At 41.8% G+C, this 19,960-nt stretch overlaps 1 protein-coding gene across 1 annotated transcript in view; it reads right to left on the bottom strand.

Moving 5' to 3' along the window:
• Positions 1 to 19,960, bottom strand: part of LOC131693401 (unconventional myosin-XV) — a 723,994-nt gene that overhangs the window by 542,631 nt on the left and 161,403 nt on the right. The window contains exons 4-5 of the mRNA XM_058981178.1: positions 10,614 to 10,854; positions 9,542 to 10,551 (exon numbers count right to left, since the gene is read on the bottom strand). Coding sequence (XP_058837161.1) covers positions 9,542 to 10,551; positions 10,614 to 10,854 — 1,251 coding nt within the window. The remainder of the gene's footprint in view (positions 1 to 9,541; positions 10,552 to 10,613; positions 10,855 to 19,960) is intronic.

Genomic DNA, 19,960 nt, shown 5'->3' on the forward strand with positions numbered 1-19,960 from the left:
GATCCTCTTCGTTGCACTCCTGATTCAGACCGGCCGTAGATTCAGTAACTTCCGGGCAAACAGTTAATAGAATTCGTCATCCGCCCGAACCCATAAAATTTCTCAGAATTGTTATTACATAGAAAATTTTAGCACATTTGAACAAAAAATGTCTTATTGAATTCAATAATACAATGTTTATAGTTTCAAATGACAATTTTTTTTCATTGAAACAATAATTAACTTTTAATCTCAATAAACATTTCCAGTTTGAATAATTTTACAATCATTGCAACAAAACAATTTTTAGAAAAGAGAACGATGTGTGTTACTGAAATGATTTTATTGAATTCAATAAATAAATATATTTTCTCTCTAGCAATATTTTTTTCACTGAATAAAATCCATATCATTAAAAAACGATTATTTTATTGCATGATTGCAAAAAATGCAACGTAACATAACAACTACCGGTGTGAAAAACAGATTATTATTTTGGCAACCTAAGACTATCAGCACCGGTGCGTAAGCAAATGCGTGTGTATTTTGATTACGCCAAACGATAATATTTTATTTAGACACCCGTTTTCGCACCGGTCGTTGGTAAATAGGTTGCCAAAATAATAATCTGTTTTTACACCGGTACACAGAGGAGTAACTAGAACAAATTCCTGGCCAATAACCAAAATATTTTTTTTTTCGATTTTCTATTTCGTTATATTTTTTACATACCTAAATGCTTGTTGAATAACATGGCCAAATTAGGAGTATGTCAAAAATTGTTAAAGATTTTTTGCTTGGATGCAAAGTGGTGATATTTTAAGGGGTTTTTAGTCATTTTAATTATATATCCAGCAATATCGCTTTCTAGTGATGATGACTGTATTAAGTAAGACAATATTGTTACAAATGTAGTCAAACACAGCCTTTTGTATAACTTTAGGCTCAAACCAACTGAAAATAGTAGTGTTGTTGTGCATTGCATCAGCTTTAAAAAATTAGTTTTTAAAACATTATATTCCAAATTTGAATGATAAAAAATATACAGTATACGGCAAGATCCGGCAAAGTTTCTGAAGCAGTATTACAAAAGTAGATTCCAGCTATCTGAAAAACATTCGAACTCTTCCGATCTTGTCCGATCCACAGATTGCAAGCGATTTGAAAATATTGCAATTTTTAGTAATTTGAGGTACACCGAAATGCTGTAGGGCCAAGTACTATGTATTTCAAAATGTATCTCTATGAAAATATGCACAGGCATCCCTTTTCTTCCCCCTTTTCCACTGATCAACTGTTTTTGCAACTGAAAAACCAAATGTATTCACAAAGATCACTTCTAAATTACTAGTATTCGAAAGGATATAGAAAATTGACCTATGCACTGGTAGGTGGATAGATGTCAAATTGTTCCAAAAACCAATTTTAGTCTATTTTTTGTTCATATTAAGGCATAATAAAAGCAATACCAGCAACAAATAGTTTTGGCCAGGAATTGACCCCAGTTACTCCTCTGTGCGGTAGTTGTTATTATAGTTACGTTACACTTTTTGCAATCATGCAATAAAATAATCGTTTTTTTAATGATATGGACTTTACTCAGTGAAAAAAATATTGCTAGAAAGAAAATACATTTATTTATTGAATTCAATAAAACCATTTCAGTAACAAACATCGTTCTCTTTTCTAAAAATATTTTATTGCAATGGTTGTAAAATTATTCAAACTGGAAATGTTTATTGAGATTAAAAGTTAATTATTGTTTCAATGAAAAAAATGCTCATACCATTAATTTTGCCGTTTGAAGCAATAAACATTGTATTATTGAATTGAATAAGACAATATGCTAAAATTCTCTTTGTAATAAAAATTCTAAGAAATGTTATGGGTTCGGAACGGACAACGAATTCTAATAACTAATGTTTACCCAGAAGTTATTGTCTGAAGCACATACTACGGCCGCTCTGAATCAGGAGTGTAATGAAAAGGATCTCATGCTAGATATTACAAACAAACTTGCGGAGAAGGAACCTTTACGACCACTCAACGATTGTTTTGCGAAAACAGTTTATACGATCAGTTTCGAATACGCTTTCGTTTTTATGTATTTCGAAGCCTTTGAAGAGGAGCTAATACTATATTGAAAAGCCAGAGAAAGTTGGGTTTTACCACAGATAACAGACGTTTAGGCTCGATTTGAATCGTGTGTAAATACCCGCTACTGAGATTCCGAATAAATCAGACGTCGGAAACACGTTTGGCAAACGTTTGTAGATGGCGCAATGATCGATGCAATGCAGTTAGAGTGCAGCTGTCAAACACGTATAGTAAACAATTACGCAGATGGCAATAGTGAAACACAGATTTCCAACGTTTATCAATTTGAAAGTTTACACAGGTTTTTGAAGAAATTTTGTTCTAGCCTAAACGTCTGTTATCTGTGGTTTTACCAAATTATATGGAAGCCATCTGACGTACGTCCTTCAGACGCTGCAGTCAAATATATTCGGATGGGAGAAAAATTGCGCGTTAATGTATGTGAGAATACTGCCATACCCCAGGTAATAGACGTTTACACTGATTTTTACATAAATTTTGTAGCCCAAATGTCCATCAGCTGTGGTCATATTGTAGACAGCATAGCCGGGTAAACATATCTGGGTTTTAAGTATATTCAAAGGCAATTTTGAATCGCAGAATAGTGGGCTTATTCATGAATACTTGGTACGCTGGACTATAACCGTTCGAAATGAAAACATTACTGTACAACTTGGGCAGAACAGCATACAGTAAAAAAAAAATTAAGTGATATGTCGCTTCAATAATAATATTAACTTGCGTAAAATGCGTTGTTTTCCTAGGTTGATACACGGAGCACGTTGTTATAGTAATCATATCTCATCTAACTATAACCTAGAACTAGAATCAGGAATCAGTAGCGACTAGTTCATATAGCACGTTCCCCATGTTGATCGGAGATTTGTGCTTAAAAGACAAATATCAAAATTCACGTTGAGAGTAAGTTCCAAACCAATATTCACCAAATACATCTAGTGCTCGTGAACAAAAGGAGTATCGTCAACTCTTTCGTGACTGCTGTGAATTGCGCTGAACCAACAATAGTTTCTCCGGAATTTCCCCTCAATGTGAATTTTGACCCATACCAAAAGTAATTTTACTTTTGCTATTAATAAATGACATCCAATTCAGATTGTATGTAAAACATATAACTATCATTTTTAAGCAAACAACAATTAGTGTCTGTGGTATTATAGAGTCCAGAGGAATACGCAACGCTGCCTAAAATGATGCCATCTTCTTTGTTTCTGGCACCCATAATTTTTGCTGTAATTTTGAGTGACTTCAACCGAGTTACACAATAAATTAATATGGAGTGAATTGAAAGCCCACTGTTTCGTGGCTTATAGCACTTTATTCTTGATACTATTCCATGTAATTTATTTTACATTGTTACAAAAAAGCATAATAAACTGAATACAGTGTCTTGTTTCGACGATTGAAATATTTCGCCATGATATTAACTAACTAATACATTTCTTGCTTGTTCTCCGAAAGAAGAATATTTGTTTACTTTGCACGATAGCTAGCCATCTGACTGTTCGATAGGTAGATTTGGGTTCACTCTGTGCGAGCCTTTATATCATAAACAAGGCCTTTGGCAACAAGTAGCAGCTAGCCGGCGCTACTATCGGCCAATAGGCTTCCAGTAATCGATATATGAACTTTGCGTGCACCTATGGGTAAAGTAAAGTACAATCGGAAATTCTGGTTGGTTCTAATTCATATTCGTAATTCGTATTCCGGCCGATTTCCCGAAAAAGCTTAACTGTGTAGTATTCCGGCGCCAATAACACAACTAATTCTAATTACAATCGGTTGTATCGCTGGAGCTGAAATACTAACTACAACTACATCTACTTCAAGAAATAAACATTAAGTGCGTACCCTGGAGCAAATTGGTACACACGAATTTGTGGCAAGTTAAAACAGATATATATATATATATATATATATATATATATATATATATATATATATATATATATATATATATATATATATATATATATATATATATATATATATATATATATATATATATATATATATATATATATTAACTGAATTCAACATTTTGTCGTCGATACGGTAATTCCAAACATTGAATCAAATAATGAGTTATTGCTCAAAAATTAAAAATTTGATTCCAATTTATCAGTATGGCAAATGACATAACACGGAATCTTGCTTTCAGACAACAGTCCTGCGGGGTAGTGCCAAATTTCGCTGCTTACCAAATTGGTCATCAAATCCACATTCATGTATCCACAGTTTGCATAAAATTGTCGAAGTAAGTCAAAAACTATTGCAACGAATTAACAAAAGTGGCTATCCTAGAATTATAGGACATTTCCACATTGTTGGTCGAGGAATACTTCTAGTAAATTTATAATAAACGTCTTGAAACAAGCAATTTCATTGTCCAACAATAAATTATAAAGTTAATTAACATTTCGTGTTACTGTTTCTAAGAACAATATTAGAAATGTTGAAATGTATTAAAATATCATTTTTATAAGTTAAGTACTACCACACAACCCCTTCTACTCCCGCCCTCCCCTTATTTACAGACTAAGTGAATTGAATTCCAAGTGCATTCACGTTCATGCATTTCACTATACTGCCTATGATTGCAAGTCAGTCCCATGAAGATAGGAAATCCCATAGAAAACGGGGCAAATAAGCGATCTTGGGTAGTATATAGTCGTGATTCGCTGGTTGGGCCACAGCCTTGTCCAACTAACGAATGATTCGCTAGTTGGACCGACTGACAAATGTCAAAAACTCTCCAAAGAAGATGTTGGCAGTGTAAATGCATCTGTTCTTATTTCGAAATATTGTCAGATTGATTGTCAAAGTAAATTTGGCACGAACTTTTTAGTTGGACAATTGTCCAACTAGCGGAGGTTCAACTAAAAAGCGGTCCAGTTAAAAAGTGTCCAACAAGCGAATCACGACTGTACACCACAACACAATATTATCCCTTGAAAATATGATGAATCACCGGATGAAATGAGATGGTGATGATGTAACAGGTATGATCTGTGTCCTGCCATGCGTACCTATTAGCAATTAAATCCAGCGTTTTGAACTAAGCGCTACAGAGTGTGTGATAAACCATTATTGTTGTGATCTTCTTTTTACTACTGGTCCTGAATTAAAAACTTTGCGCGAGAAAAATACACGCATTTTCTTTCTTCTCGAATCTTAGTTTCCACAGTCCCCACAATCATCACCATTTGTTCGCAGCGATTTTCGTTGGACACTATCATTAGCTTTCGTATTGGCCTCCACATATAAAAATTTTCGGGCTTTTACAAGCTTCAAAGCCAATGAAATTCAGCTTCTTGCTAGCATCCCATCAATCGGATCCTGGGACACATCATGCCCAGGTTGACATAATGCTACATCTTCCAGTTCAATCCAAGCTGCTTAGATGCACTAATTTTTACTTCCACGCAGAAAACATACAGCATAATCAAAACTGTGGGTAATTGAATACAAACAAATACTGTTCATTGTATCAAACGACAAAATAATTGGTGTGAATCGAGGTTTGAAAGAACATTTTCATTAAAGTCACAATAAACTTTTAATTTCAATAATTATTTTAATTTCTGTAAACTTTAAAAAAATGTTATTGAATTCAATCAAATAATTTATTGTCTCACAACCGATAGTTTTATTTATTGAGCTCAATCCATAATTTTATTTAAAATAAAAATCTTTCACGAGTCGAATCAAAATTCACGCAGAACACTTCTGCATAACATTTATCGCGAGATCCTATTTTTTATATTTTCCTTTGTTTTGCCTACTTTCTGCGAATAGCAACGTTGGCGTCGGTTGAAAGAAGTTGCCAAATATAGACACTCGCTGTAAACTGAAACGATAAGTTTCCATTTCCCAACTTGTTTACCAACCGCCGGTGCGGTGTCGTGTTATGATGACGGTTAGTAAATTGCTTATACCCACGCCCGGTGCTGATAGTCTAAGAGATAGCACCGCTTTGGTGGTGGCTAACGTGAATTCAAATGGGAAAGATTTTAATACTTGGGATTTTGGTGAAACTATAATACTGTAGTTGTAAAATGTAAATACATTTGACGCAAAAAAACATGGAAACAGTTTGTAGAAGTTTGTTTAGATACTTATTTGAAAATTTTCAAATAGAATCTAGAAAAATTGTTGCGCCCATACATTTTACCCGTTAGTTTCCGTCAAAAAAGCTGAAACTCTTTCTTTCACAACTCTCTGTTTCACACGTTTTGACAGCAGATTCCCAACTCATCACAATCGGAATGTTTTCTTTAGGAATTTAAGCGCAAATGCAACAACCGATTAATTAACTGGGATGATGTTAGTTTAGGGTGCGGACATCTATGTGCCGTCATGAAGAAGCTCTAGTTTCATTTATATTGCCGCAAGATGTTCAAAATATGGAAAAGCGCACCCTACGCCGATCAGCCACGCTGGTTTTAAAAACGACAGCTAACAACATTGTTTACTAGTTACAAGTGATGAAACGTTCGTCTCGATATATGATTACTTGGATTTCAGTTTGCGCGCTTTATCGCTTCTCACCTAGTTATTGCCAAAGACGATTCACTATATAACTCTAAACACCTTGCTCTGCATAATCACGAACAAAGAAGTGCGATATAGTTGCTTTGACAATTCCATTTTTTTTATAAAAATAAAACAATTTTCTGGAAAATCATTTGGCATCCCTGCGCTAACACAAATATGTATTTCATTTGTTTGCACTCTTGAAAATCCATGAAGTTCAAACAGCACAAATTTTTTTTCGCATGGCGATTTGTTTGACGTATACGCCGATTTGACTACATTTGGTTTGATCCATCAAACTTGTTTTATTATGTGTTTGTCAAACAATATTAGGTGTAACGTCCGGTAACGCATCAATGCAAATATTTGATGAAAAACTACAAGGGGCAGCCCTATGGGGTTGCACGAGCTGTAGACGTAGGACTATACTACTAAATGTAAAATATTTATTTTCTTAGTACATTTAGAGTAATAATAAATCAAATATATTTCTTACGTATGGTTTAACCACATCCAATCAACATCGAATATTACATATTGAACGAATACTTCTTGGTTATCAGCTCATTTCATTTGTAGGTGATCGAATCCGATTAAACTTATTTAAGAAGATCTGAAGAAAGTACAGAAAACTGTGACCGAACTAATATCTGGAACAAAATCTTTATAGAATAAGATTAGCTTGTAAAACCTTTTCGATTGTGTGTTGTGAAAAACCCGGACCAGTGAAGAAAAATCAAATTTTAGACAATATAATCACATTTCATGTATAGACCAACCATTCTAGTTATATTTTGCCATTATTATAACTTTCCTAAAGTACGCATACATATATAGCGAATGCAGTGGTCTTAATCATATATCGAAACTATAAATATATAAGAAACGAAAACAATTTTATATATGCACAAGATGCGTTTTTGCAACGGTTTTTCAAGTGGCAGTGTATTCATTCATAAATAGGCTTTGTAGTATGTACCAATTAGTAGAATCAAAGTACTATAGGCTGAGTGGAAATGAATCACGTGATGGGGAAATGAATCAATGAATTGATCGAACGTAAATAATAATGTTTCGTTGTGCAATTTAGTAACAAATTAGATCTATCTACCTACGCATTCGCCTCAAACATTAAACTCAAGCGCACAAAACAAAATGAATCAACGCTGATGATGATGGGTAGAGCGAAAGAGACAACTAATACCACGACAATCGTGTTTTCAAATGGAGGTCGTATGTACGAACTATTTTGTGTACGAATAATTATACATAAAAATGAGCTGGAAACGAGCACAATACAAAAGATAGCATACGGACAAGCTCATTCGCATTCACTGGGTACCGTACCTCCACAGGCAGTGTAACGGACTTCTAACTCAGCTACACTGGCTGTAAAAGCACACAGCGCAGTGATCTGCTTCGCCTGCCGCTCAACAGGCGACTGAGCTGCTTCGGCGAAATCCGTCCGTTTAAATAGTCGATGATGACGTCATTCATAGAAGCGTAGCGCGCTAGGTACACAAATCTGTCGTGCTGGACTAGGGAAGCGCTATCTTCTGTGTGTAAATGCGCGATATTTTGACTAGGTTATTTAAATTTTTAATGCCATGATATCAAAAATCTTTGGGTTTATCTATTGGAATCTATTCTTAGAAGTATTTCGGGGCGACATGCGCAAAAGATTTGAAAATTTATCGTGAGATGGCTGAATTATATGCGTTTAAAATTGGACCACTTTTCGTTACATACCATTTTTGTAGAATTTGCAACGTGCTCTTCGCATACCTACTCTGTATTTAAAAAAGTTCACTATTAATTCCCAGAAAAGCACTTTTAGTCAATCATGTACGAATTTATCATAAAAATATGTTAAATATGTGAACATTTAGTGTCCAAAATGTGTTGTAAGATCCAGTGATGCGAATTTTTATTTTCAAATGCTAACTTTCAGCTCAATCCACCCCAACCGTGGTTCAAATTTACAGCCTCGCTACAGCCTACACTTTCAAGTTGGCGGGATTTCCATGATAAAACCGTACGTCTTCATTTCAAAGTGATGCTTTTTCATTCACCAACCAAAGCTGTAATCTGCTCTGTAGAGGTCAGTTTAGGTTAAATGTTGACATATTTTGCGTTTTCAAGCATACATGAACAGTAAGAAGTATGTTCAGAGTAGTTTTGCTTGAAAGACCTGTTTAGTACCCCAGTAGAGAGATATTCTCAGGGTCAATGAAATGGAAAATGAATGGAAAATGATTGAGCAGTTCGGCTGTTTGAACGAATAATGCAACCAACAACTGCGACTTGAGCATAGTAGGATATGCTTTGAGATTTGTTCCTCCTTCAAGTTCATACAAACCTATTAAAAATTAGCAACTCTGAGTAAGATCTGTCCAAAAAATGTTTTCAACATTGGCTCAAAGGAAAAACGATGGTCCAAAATACGGTTTGTTTACGTTCCAAAATAAAATTGTGTGGTCCAAAATTAGAAAGATTCACCTTCAAAATTTATAACATTTCCTGAGCATATATGTTTATTTGACAATTTAGAACGCTAGATTTCGAAAATAGACGATGGAGCCGTACATCTTAACCCGTTAAATGATCCAGATTATGTAGTCAAACTGTATATTTTCAGAATTCTTTCTCAAGGCTTCCTAAAGCGGTCCAAAATACCCCTGTTATCTTAGAGGCAGTAGATGCGGTGTGAGCATATTTTCGTGTGACAAAATTAAATTATTTTTCTGTGAGTCAATTTGGGGGTAAAATTCGCAATATTGTAAATCGTAAGATAAACTAACACACGTTATTGATCTACAAAATACAACTGGGTTTGAAGGAAACAAAAATAAAAATTTTAAGTCTTGTGGTAAATGTCTGCAAAATCGAAATATTGTTTTTTATTACTTACCTGCCGATATTCCAACAAATATGATTGTAGCATGCTTTGTATAGCTGTTGCTTTTGGTGCATGTAGTACCAATCGGCTACCATTTTTCATTGTTAGTTGAAATGTAGAAGGTCTAGGTAAAGTCATTACACTTTGCAGATCCGTGAATGGAATTATTTTTTGAGCCAAAATAAAATCTTGATCCTTCCGCGCTAAATATACTGCCACATGCGAGATCGCTAATAATGTACCACCAGGAATAGTTGGCGATCCGTTTAAAATGAAAATACGCGCAAAATATAACGGCCAGCCTCGTGCCATGTCTAAAAGATGTCGTTTTACAATTGCTCTCACTTGAGCAGTTGTGTTATCATTTGTGTTCACACCGTGACTATTCAATAAATTCAACGCTACCCGTTTCTCTTGTGGAGCTATGCGAAGGCAAGGGTTTACGCCAAACACATCGGCAGTTATTTGCGCAAACAATAGGTCCAACGCTGCTGGTGCATTAACAGACTCGCTTGGACGAAAAACTTCTTTGCGGACGAGAAGTTTCCATGTAACTTTGTTATACGTGAGACAAGCAGAAGCAGGAGATTTCAGCGATGGTGGAGCTGGAGAAGGCATTATTGGTGCCGGTGGATCATGTATAGCCATATCATTTCCATCTATCAGGTCGTTATTGATGGTAGAGAGCGTAGTTGTAGATGATTTGCGTTCTTTCTCTTGTACACTTTTTTGTATCATGTGGGTTTTGAAGGTCGCAACTGAATGACGATTGCTGGTAATAGATGTGGTTTTTGATTGGGATGGTTGATATACCTTGTTACTTTCTTTTTCTCTTTGAATCTGTGATATTTCGTAATTGCGATCGCGTTTTTCACGTTCTTTATTGTCACGATCACTGTTATTGGAAGATGGACCTTCCACTTCAGTACGATCCCAAACTGATTCAGAAAAATTCTCGCGGTCCCTAGATCGAGAACGGGATCTAGATCTCTCTCTTTGTAGTGGTACGTCTTTTTTAAAACCTGTTTCAGATAAAGATATTTGAATTAGTAATATAGTTTTGAGCAAGACAAACACATCTTACTGGTTTCATAAACTAATTCAAGTTTCGCTTCTTCTGCACGGCTCCATGAATCATTATATGGATCTTTTACCCCAAAAGTGTCTCGCTCTTGCCGTTGAACAAAGGAGGGAATTTCTTGATGCGCTGACTGCAAATGAGTTGAATAGTTGGGGTTCATTGGTGGTGGTGGTGCTGGAGGCATAGTATTTGGCGGACGTATTGGTGGGGGTGGTGCCGGACCTGCTGGAGCAGGTGGTAATACCTGTGAGGTGACACGAACATATAATTTTTATTTATTGGTCACGTATAATATTATAATATTACAATCGACTCAGTTCGAGAAATTGAGACAATGGATGTATGGATGTGTGTATGTATGTATATACAAAATGTCATGTAATTATCTCAGCAATGGCTAAACCAATTTTAATGAAACTAGTTTCAAATAAAAGGCCTAACTCTCCCATTTGACACTATTATTTTTGTTTTTCGATATGTTGTTCACTTTCGGAGTAATGGGTGATTTTGTCAAAAAGCAACAGGTAATTAGCAAATAACTTTCGAACAAAGCAATGTCTCACAAACAGAACATAAATAGAAAGCTTGTGAAAATACCTTTCTAACAAGCTATAGTTTGTCGAAATCCATTCACGATCGGCGGAGATATTAAACATTTTGTAATTTTATTTCTCACTTACCAATTTTCATTAATTGAAAGGAGACCGTTTCATACAGAGAATTGCTTTACTGGTGTTTTAGGGGCAAAACTAAACCGATTTTGAATATCGGGGTATGAAAACACATCTACGTGCATCAAGGAATTCGATTTTGAAAACATTTTGCGAATTACTTTTACATTAAACGAACTATTTCTCAAAAAGCAATTTGTAAGTTCACTTCAGAGACAAAATAATGTGTTCATAGTGAAACAGTGAGTTTATGTATTTATCCCTTAGATTAGGCGTTGCGTTCAATCTTGAGGTAAATGTAGGATGGTACATTAATACACAGATCATCAAGTAATTCACCTAGCAGTGAAATAAAAGATTTCTCATATAATTATACTCGTGGCATCACCGAAAGCAACTGTATTTTTGAGCCTCACAACTTTAGCGAAAATTTAGCTCTTTTGCAAGATTTAGGTTATACTAGTTATGGTGCAAAAATTACTACTTACGTTATTTATAATAAGGATGTAATCAATCAATATATCGCGTAATATACCTATAAAAATAAGGTCACGGCATAAACCATCATTTGCCATTCCTCACACACGCCCCCCATCTCTATCTCTCTCTCTCTCTCTCTCTCTCTCTCTCTCTCTCTCTCTCTATCTCTCTCTCTCTCTCTCTCTCCCTTCTCTTCCGCCGAAAAGTAAAGAAGCATGTAAACGAAAAGACTTTAACAAAAAAATTAAGGGTTGTATACAAGACACGACCACGATGACATTAAAATGCAGCCAGTTTTGTGAGCAAGCAATATTATTCGTGGCCAAATTAAAACCCCATTGTTGCGGAAAAATACCCCTCGTACGTGAAACGGACTGAGCCGAAGTGGTTGTTATACCAGTTGCGTCGCATCTGACAATCCATCTCCGGTGAAGTAAACGACTGACAGGAAAGTAGATCAGAAAATTTAGTTTTTTGCAACCCTTTGAAGAGGCATATTAATCAAAAATATTTATATACACACCATATTTTACATTTATTCTGTTCAAATAATCGGAAACCAAATTGTGTGTAGAAGAACTTATATTAATCTCATTAAAACTATATTGGAGAAGTTAAAAATATTTACAGCTTGAGCAGATTCAAGCGGACTTTGCTGTGAGAAAAGCATCCGAAATTCAGTCGTAACAGAAACTCAAGAATTTGCATTCGTGCACGGAGATGCTTCGGAAATATGCTACTATCATGCAACTAACCTTAAAAATGATGGTGATCCACGTGAGGTTTCATCACGGCCATCGTCGGAGGTTAATTTCGTAGCAGATGTCATTGACGATGAGCGAGCGGATGAAAAGGACTGCGGAGCACACGACGGTCCCAATAATGCAGCTAAATGCATGGTACAATATGATCACGCTGGTACCATTTCCTCTGTGCTGGGGTGAATTATAATACAGTACATTCCAAACCATTCCTGTGTGTGCTGTGCAGCTGTTGGCAGCTGAAAAGGCGTTGAACCTGAGAAGTTGGAACGCGAGAAGTAGTACATTGCGAGAAAATACCAGTTATTAGACCAACAAGAGGACGCAGACACATCCAGCTTGTTGAGTGTTCGAACGAAGCAGAGTAGTAGAGTGAAAAGTTGGGTTAAAGACCAGAACGCTGCGACGGAAATATTGGGTTGACCCACTGCAGGTGCTGAGGCCGATCACACACGAGACGAGCTACTTCGCTACCGTGCAATCGTGCCGTGTACATCCACCCCATTGCAGACGGTAACCCAACTCCGCTAGCGAATGACGGATCTCAATAGTGGCATGTCTGTAATAATATACGTACATGGAACTATTGTGAACCAGAGCTACAGGTCCAAAGCCCTGGTAAAGGAGGATGGTTGTGATGATCTGGGCCGAGGTCACCACGTAAAGCAAGGTAGGTCATAACCCCAATTCCAAGGCGTGAAGCGATCCGTGCCGAGGGGGTGAAAAAGATGCTCGATCGTTAACGGAGCCTGTGGGGTACCTGGGTAACACCCACAGTAAGCGTCCCTTACCACGCTAATGCGGAGCTCTGGCGTGGCGGACATTTATTCTCGCGCTACTCGTGGGATTTGATATGGAGAGCAAAAATAAAAACAACAAACGATCGGAGGTGCCAAACCCCTTTGCTAGATGTGGTTTGGCGAGGTCTCCCCCCCGTGGGGAGAGTAGTGGAGCGATGAGTGCTGCATCTGAAAGCACCAGTGACCCCCCAGCAGCGGTAAGAAATAGCCCTACCAACGCACCGGACGGGCCACTATCTGCGATGCGCAGAGTGGTGGAGCAGCTCGATTCAATAATCGAGTACACTAGCGCAAAGCAAAATATAAGCAAGGAGTTAAAACAGAGTCTCCTGGAACTCCGAAAAACTGTTCGTGTCGCAAGACAGAAACAGCAGGCTTATGCCAAGAGGGTGGAATGTCGGGAGAAGTCCGACAGAGAAACCCAGACAGTGGCCTCAAAGAAGAAGGGAAAAGAGAAGGTCGATACGGGCACTCAGACAGTGGCCTTCACCTTCTATGGAGCAGCCACGTCGCTCGAAGCAGCGGCCGAGTTCCCCTCGAAGGGAAAAGGCAAGGGCAAGGGCAGTCGCAAGACGTCGAACGCGAAGCGCCCTAGGAAGTCGCCAGGCGAGGGTGCAAAAACCGACACCACACGGCGTGCAACCGTTAAGGCCAAACGCCGTCTGGCTGAGGTAAGCGAGGGCGAGAGTGACCTCGCTGAGCAGAGCATTGGTACCAGCGACCCGGCGCGACCGGGGCAGGGGGGCCCAAACCCCTGGACGCTGGTTACCAAGAAGAAGCCGGCACCGACACCGGAGGTACCGCGGCCCGCGAAGAAGGCCAAGGACAGAGGCGAGGCCTTGTGGTTGAAAACCGACAAGGACAAATATGCCGATGTCCTAAAGTCGATGAAGGCGGCCGAAAGCCTTTCGGCTCTTGGGCAAGATGTGCGTGGCGTGAGACGCACCAACACGGGAGAAATGCTTCTGATGCTGAAGCGAGGCGCACAATCTAGTGCGGTTTACAAGGCCTTGGCACAAGAGGTCCTTGGTGAGGGCGCCCAAGTCAGGTCTCTAGGGGCGAAAATGACTCTCCAGTGCAAGCATCTGGACGAGTTCACGACCGCAGAAGACGACGTCGCAGCCGTTAAGGAACAATGCAACGTGACAATCGAGCGGGCCTCTGTGCGATTTAGAGGGGGACCCTCCGGCACCCAAGTAGCCTACCTCAGGCTACTGAAGGCGGATGCCAAAAAGGTTACCGAGAAAGGTAAACTGAAGATCGGCTGGTCGGTATGCCCAATTAGTATACCCCAGCCACCATCAGTGGATAGGTGCTATCGGTGCCTTGAGTCCGGCCATAAATCCTACGAGTGCAAGGGCATAGACATGAGCAAACTATGTCGTCGCTGCGGCGAGGAGGGGCATAAGGAGAGGGGTTGCACTAAGGCGCACAAGTGCCTTATCTGCACCGCTAAGAAGCAAGCCCGTAATCATGCTATGGGCGGACTTTCGTGTTTCTTCGCTGAGTTAAATAAGAAGAAGCCGTGAACGTTACACAGCTAAATCTTAACCATTGTGCAGCAGCCCAACAGCTGCTGTGGCAGTCGGTCTCGGAGTTGAGGACAGATGTCGCCCTCCTATCAGACCCGTACAACATCCCTGCCAGCAACGGCAATTGGGTGTCGGACGGATCTGGAATGGTGGTAATCTGTACTACGGGACGGTTCCTGGTTCAAGAGGTAATACACTCCTCCGCCGAGGGTGTTGCGATTGCCAAGATCAATGGTGTGTTCTATTGCAGCTGCTGCGCTCCACCAAGGTGGCCCATAGAACAGTTCAACCAGATGATCGACAGGCTCTTGTCAGACCTAGTGGGCCGGAAACCGGTAGTCATAGCAGGAGACTTTAACGCTTGGGCAGTGGAGTAGGGCAGCCGCTGTACAAATAGCAGGGGTCAAGCGCTAATGGAGGCGCTTGCGAAACTCGATACTGTGCTAGCTAATGGCTCCGCTAGTACATTTCGTAGAAACGGGGTGGAGGCGTGGATTGACGTAACATTTGCCAGCCCGAGTCTGGCTCCAGGCATGGAATGGAGGGTAGACGAAGGCTACACCCATAGCGATCACTTAGCAATCCGCTTTAGGATCAACTATGATGTGCAGCATCCGAGGGCGGGAGATCCCTGTCAAGTACGCGGGTGGAAGTCCAATCACTTCGACAGCGAAGCTTTCACCGCGACCCTGGGACTGGAGGCCAACACCGACAGTCTAAGCGGGGATGCGCTGGTAGCTGTTCTATCACGCGCGTGCAATGCCACTATGCCGAGAAAAACACTGCCAAGAAACGGAAGATGCCCGGTATACTGGTGGAGTGCCGAGATTGCAGCTCTACGGTCAGCCTGCCTCAGAGCTAGACGTAGGATGCAAAGAGCTCGCACCGAGGATGCAAGAGAGAACCGCCGTGAAGTGTTTCGAGCTGCGAAATTGGCCCTTAACAAGGCCATTAAAAGCAGCAAGAGAGCGTGTTTCGACAATCTGTGTGAGAGTGCCAACGCGAATCAGTGGGGTGACGCCTACAGGATTGTGATGGCCAAGACCAAAGGGGGCTTTTCACCCCCAGAACGGTCTCCGGATCGGTTGGCAACGATTATCGATGAACTCTTCCCGTCTCGAGACACAAGCCCCTGGCCACCTGCACTACGAGACAGTGCGGGCACGGTCGAAACGGTGGCTCCAGTGACGAATGAAGAACTACTCGCAGTGGCTAAATCCCTAGCAATGAACAAAGCTCCAGGGCCGGATGGAGTTCCAAACAACGCTCTCAAGGCAGCGATCATAGCGAACCCGAACATGTTCAGGCTAGCTATGCAGAGATGCCTTGACGAGTGCCGTTTCCCCGATAGATGGAAAAGGCAGAAATTGGTGCTGTTGCCGAAGCCCGGGAAGCCGCCAGGCGACCCATCGGCGTACAGACCAATCTGTCTGATCGACTCGACTGGCAAACTGCTTGAGAGGATCATCCTCAACAGGCTAACCCCGTACGCGGAAGGTACGGACGGTCTGTCAAGCAACCAGTTTGGCTTTCGGAAGGGTAAGTCCACAGTGGCCGCTCTCAACTCAGTGATAAATACTGCCGAGGTAGCAATCCAAAATGCAGCCAGTTTTGTGAGAAAGCAATATTATCCGAGGCCAAATTAAAACCCCATTGTTGCGGAAAAATACCCCTCGTACGTGAAACGGACTGAGCCGAAGTGGTTGTTATACCAGTTGCGTCGCATCTGACAATCCATCTCCGGTGAAGTAAACGACTGACAGGAAAGTAGATCAGAAAATTTAGTTTTTTGCAACCCTTTGAAGAGTCAGGAGCATATTAATCAAAAATATTTATATACACACCATATTTTACATTTATTCTGTTGCGATTGGGAATCAAATAATCGGAAACCAAATTGTGTGTAGAAGAACTTATATTAATCTCATTAAAACTATATTGGAGAAGTTGAAAATATTTACAGCTTGAGCAGATTCAAGCGGACTTTGCTGTGAGAAAAGCATCCGAAATTCAGTCGTAACAGAAACTCAAGAATTTGCATTCGTGCACGGAGATGCTTCGGAAATATGCTACTATCATGCAACTAACCTTAAAAATGATGGTGATCCACGTGAGGTTTCATCACGGCCATTGTCGGAGGTTAATTTCGTAGCAGATGTCATTGACGATGAGCGAGCGGATAAAAAGGACTGCGGAGCACACGACGGTCCCAATAATGCAGCTAAATGCATGGTACAATGTGATCACGCTGGTACCATTTCCTCTGTGCTGGGGTGAATTATAATACAGTACATTCCAAACCATTCCTGTGTGTGCTGTGCGTTCCGTGCCTTCCCGTGCCAACACGAACGTCGGTAACTGGGCAGAGCAGTACGTCCAGCTCTCGAAGAGCACGTGTGGCCCGCGAAATGGAGCGTTTGGAGGAAGAGAGGGCCTTGCAGGAGATGCTTCAGCAGGGGTTGTTGGCAGCTGAAAAGGCGTTGAACCTGAGAAGTTGGAACGCGAGAAGTAGTACATTGCGAGAAAATACCAGTTATTAGACCAACAAGAGGACGCAGACACATCCAGCTTGTTGAGTGTTCGAACGAAGCAGAGTAGTAGAGTGAAAAGTTGGGTTAAAGACCAGAACGCTGCGACGGAAATATTGGGTTGACCCACTGCAGGTGCTGAGGCCGATCACACACGAGACGAGCTACTTCGCTACCGTGCAATCGTGCCGTGTACATCCACCCCATTGCAGACGGTAACCCAACTCCGCTAGCGAATGACGGATCTCAATAGTGGCATGTCTGTAATAATATACGTACATGGAACTATTGTGAACCAGAGCTACAGGTCCAAAGCCCTGGTAAAGGAGGATGGTTGTGATGATCTGGGCCGAGGTCACCACGTAAAGCAAGGTAGGTCATAACCCCAATTCCAAGGCGTGAAGCGATCCGTGCCGAGGGGGTGAAAAAGATGCTCGATCGTTAACGGAGCCTGTGGGGTACCTGGGTAACACCCACAGTAAGCGTCCCTTACCACGCTAATGCGGAGCTCTGCCGTGGCGGACATTTATTCTCGCGCTACTCGTGGGATTTGATATGGAGAGCAAAAATAAAAACAACAAACAATCGGAGGTGCCAAACCCCTTTGCTAGATGTGGTTTGGCGAGGTCTCCCCCCCGTGGGGAGAGTAGTGGAGCGATGAGTGCTGCATCTGAAAGCACCAGTGACCCCCCAGCAGCGGTAAGAAATAGCCCTACCAACGCACCGGACGGGCCACTATCTGCGATGCGCAAAGTGGTGGAGCAGCTCGATTCAATAATCGAGTACACTAGCGCAAAGCAAAATATAAGCAAGGAGTTAAAACAGAGTCTCCTGGAACTCCGAAAAACTGTTCGTGTCGCAAGACAGAAACAGCAGGCTTATGCCAAGAGGGTGGAATGTCGGGAGAAGTCCGACAGAGAAACCCAGACAGTGGCCTCCAAGAAGGAGGGAAAAGAGAAGGTCGATACGGGCACTCAGACAGTGGCCTTCACCTTCTATGGAGCAGCCACGTCGCTCGAAGCAGCGGCCGAGTTCCCCTCGAAGGGAAAAGGCAAGGGCAAGGGCAATCGCAAGACGTCGAACGCGAAGCGCTCTAGGAAGACGCCAGGCGAGGGTGCAAAAACCGACACCACACGGCGTGCAACCGTTAAGGCCAAACGCCGTCTGGCTGAGGTAAGCGAGGGCGAGAGTGACCTCGCTGAGCAGAGCGTTGGTACCAGCGAACCGGCGCGACCGGGGCAGGGGGGCCCAAACCCCTGGACGCTGGTTACCAAGAAGAAGCCGGCACCGACACCGGAGGTACCGCGGCCCGCGAAGAAGGCCAAGGACAGAGGCGAGGCCTTGTGGTTGAAAACCGACAAGGACAAATATGCCGATGTCCTAAAGTCGATGAAGGCGGCCGAAAGCCTTTCGGCTCTTGGGCAAGATGTGCGTGGCGTGAGACGCACCAACACGGGAGAAATGCTTCTGATGCTGAAGCGAGGCGCACAATCTAGTGCGGTTTACAAGGCCTTGGCACAAGAGGTCCTTGGTGAGGGCGCCCAAGTCAGGTCTCTAGGGGCGAAAATGACTCTCCAGTGCAAGCATCTGGACGAGTTCACGACCGCAGAAGACGACGTCGCAGCCGTTAAGGAACAATGCAACGTGACAATCGAGCGGGCCTCTGTGCGATTTAGAGGGGGACCCTCCGGCACCCAAGTAGCCTACCTCAGGCTACTGAAGGCGGATGCCAAAAAGGTTACCGAGAAAGGTAAACTGAAGATCGGCTGGTCGGTATGCCCAATTAGTATACCCCAGCCACCATCAGTGGAAAGGTGCTATCGGTGCCTTGAGTCCGGCCATAAATCCTACGAGTGCAAGGGCATAGACATGAGCAAACTATGTCGTCGCTGCGGCGAGGAGGGGCATAAGGAGAGGGGTTGCACTAAGGCGCACAAGTGCCTTATCTGCACCGCTAAGAAGCAAGCCCGTAATCATGCTATGGGCGGACTTTCGTGTTTCTTCGCTGAGTTAAATAAGAAGAAGCCGTGAACGTTACACAGCTAAATCTTAACCATTGTGCAGCAGCCCAACAGCTGCTGTGGCAGTCGGTCTCGGAGTTGAGGACAGATGTCGCCCTCCTATCAGACCCGTACAACATCCCTGCCAGCAACGGCAATTGGGTGTCGGACGGATCTGGAATGGTGGTAATCTGTACTACGGGACGGTTCCTGGTTCAAGAGGTAATACACTCCTCCGCCGAGGGTGTTGCGATTGCCAAGATCAATGGTGTGTTCTATTGCAGCTGCTGCGCTCCACCAAGGTGGCCCATAGAACAGTTCAACCAGATGATCGACAGGCTCTTGTCAGACCTAGTGGGCCGGAAACCGGTAGTCATAGCAGGAGACTTTAACGCTTGGGCAGTGGAGTAGGGCAGCCGCTGTACAAATAGCAGGGGTCAAGCGCTAATGGAGGCGCTTGCGAAACTCGATACTGTGCTAGCTAATAATGGCTCCGCTAGTACATTTCGTAGAAACGGGGTGGAGGCGTGGATTGACGTAACATTTGCCAGCCCGAGTCTGGCTCCAGGCATGGAATG

This window comes from Topomyia yanbarensis, chromosome 3, assembly GCF_030247195.1.
Source record: "Topomyia yanbarensis strain Yona2022 chromosome 3, ASM3024719v1, whole genome shotgun sequence".
NCBI classification, from domain to species: domain Eukaryota; kingdom Metazoa; phylum Arthropoda; class Insecta; order Diptera; family Culicidae; genus Topomyia; species Topomyia yanbarensis.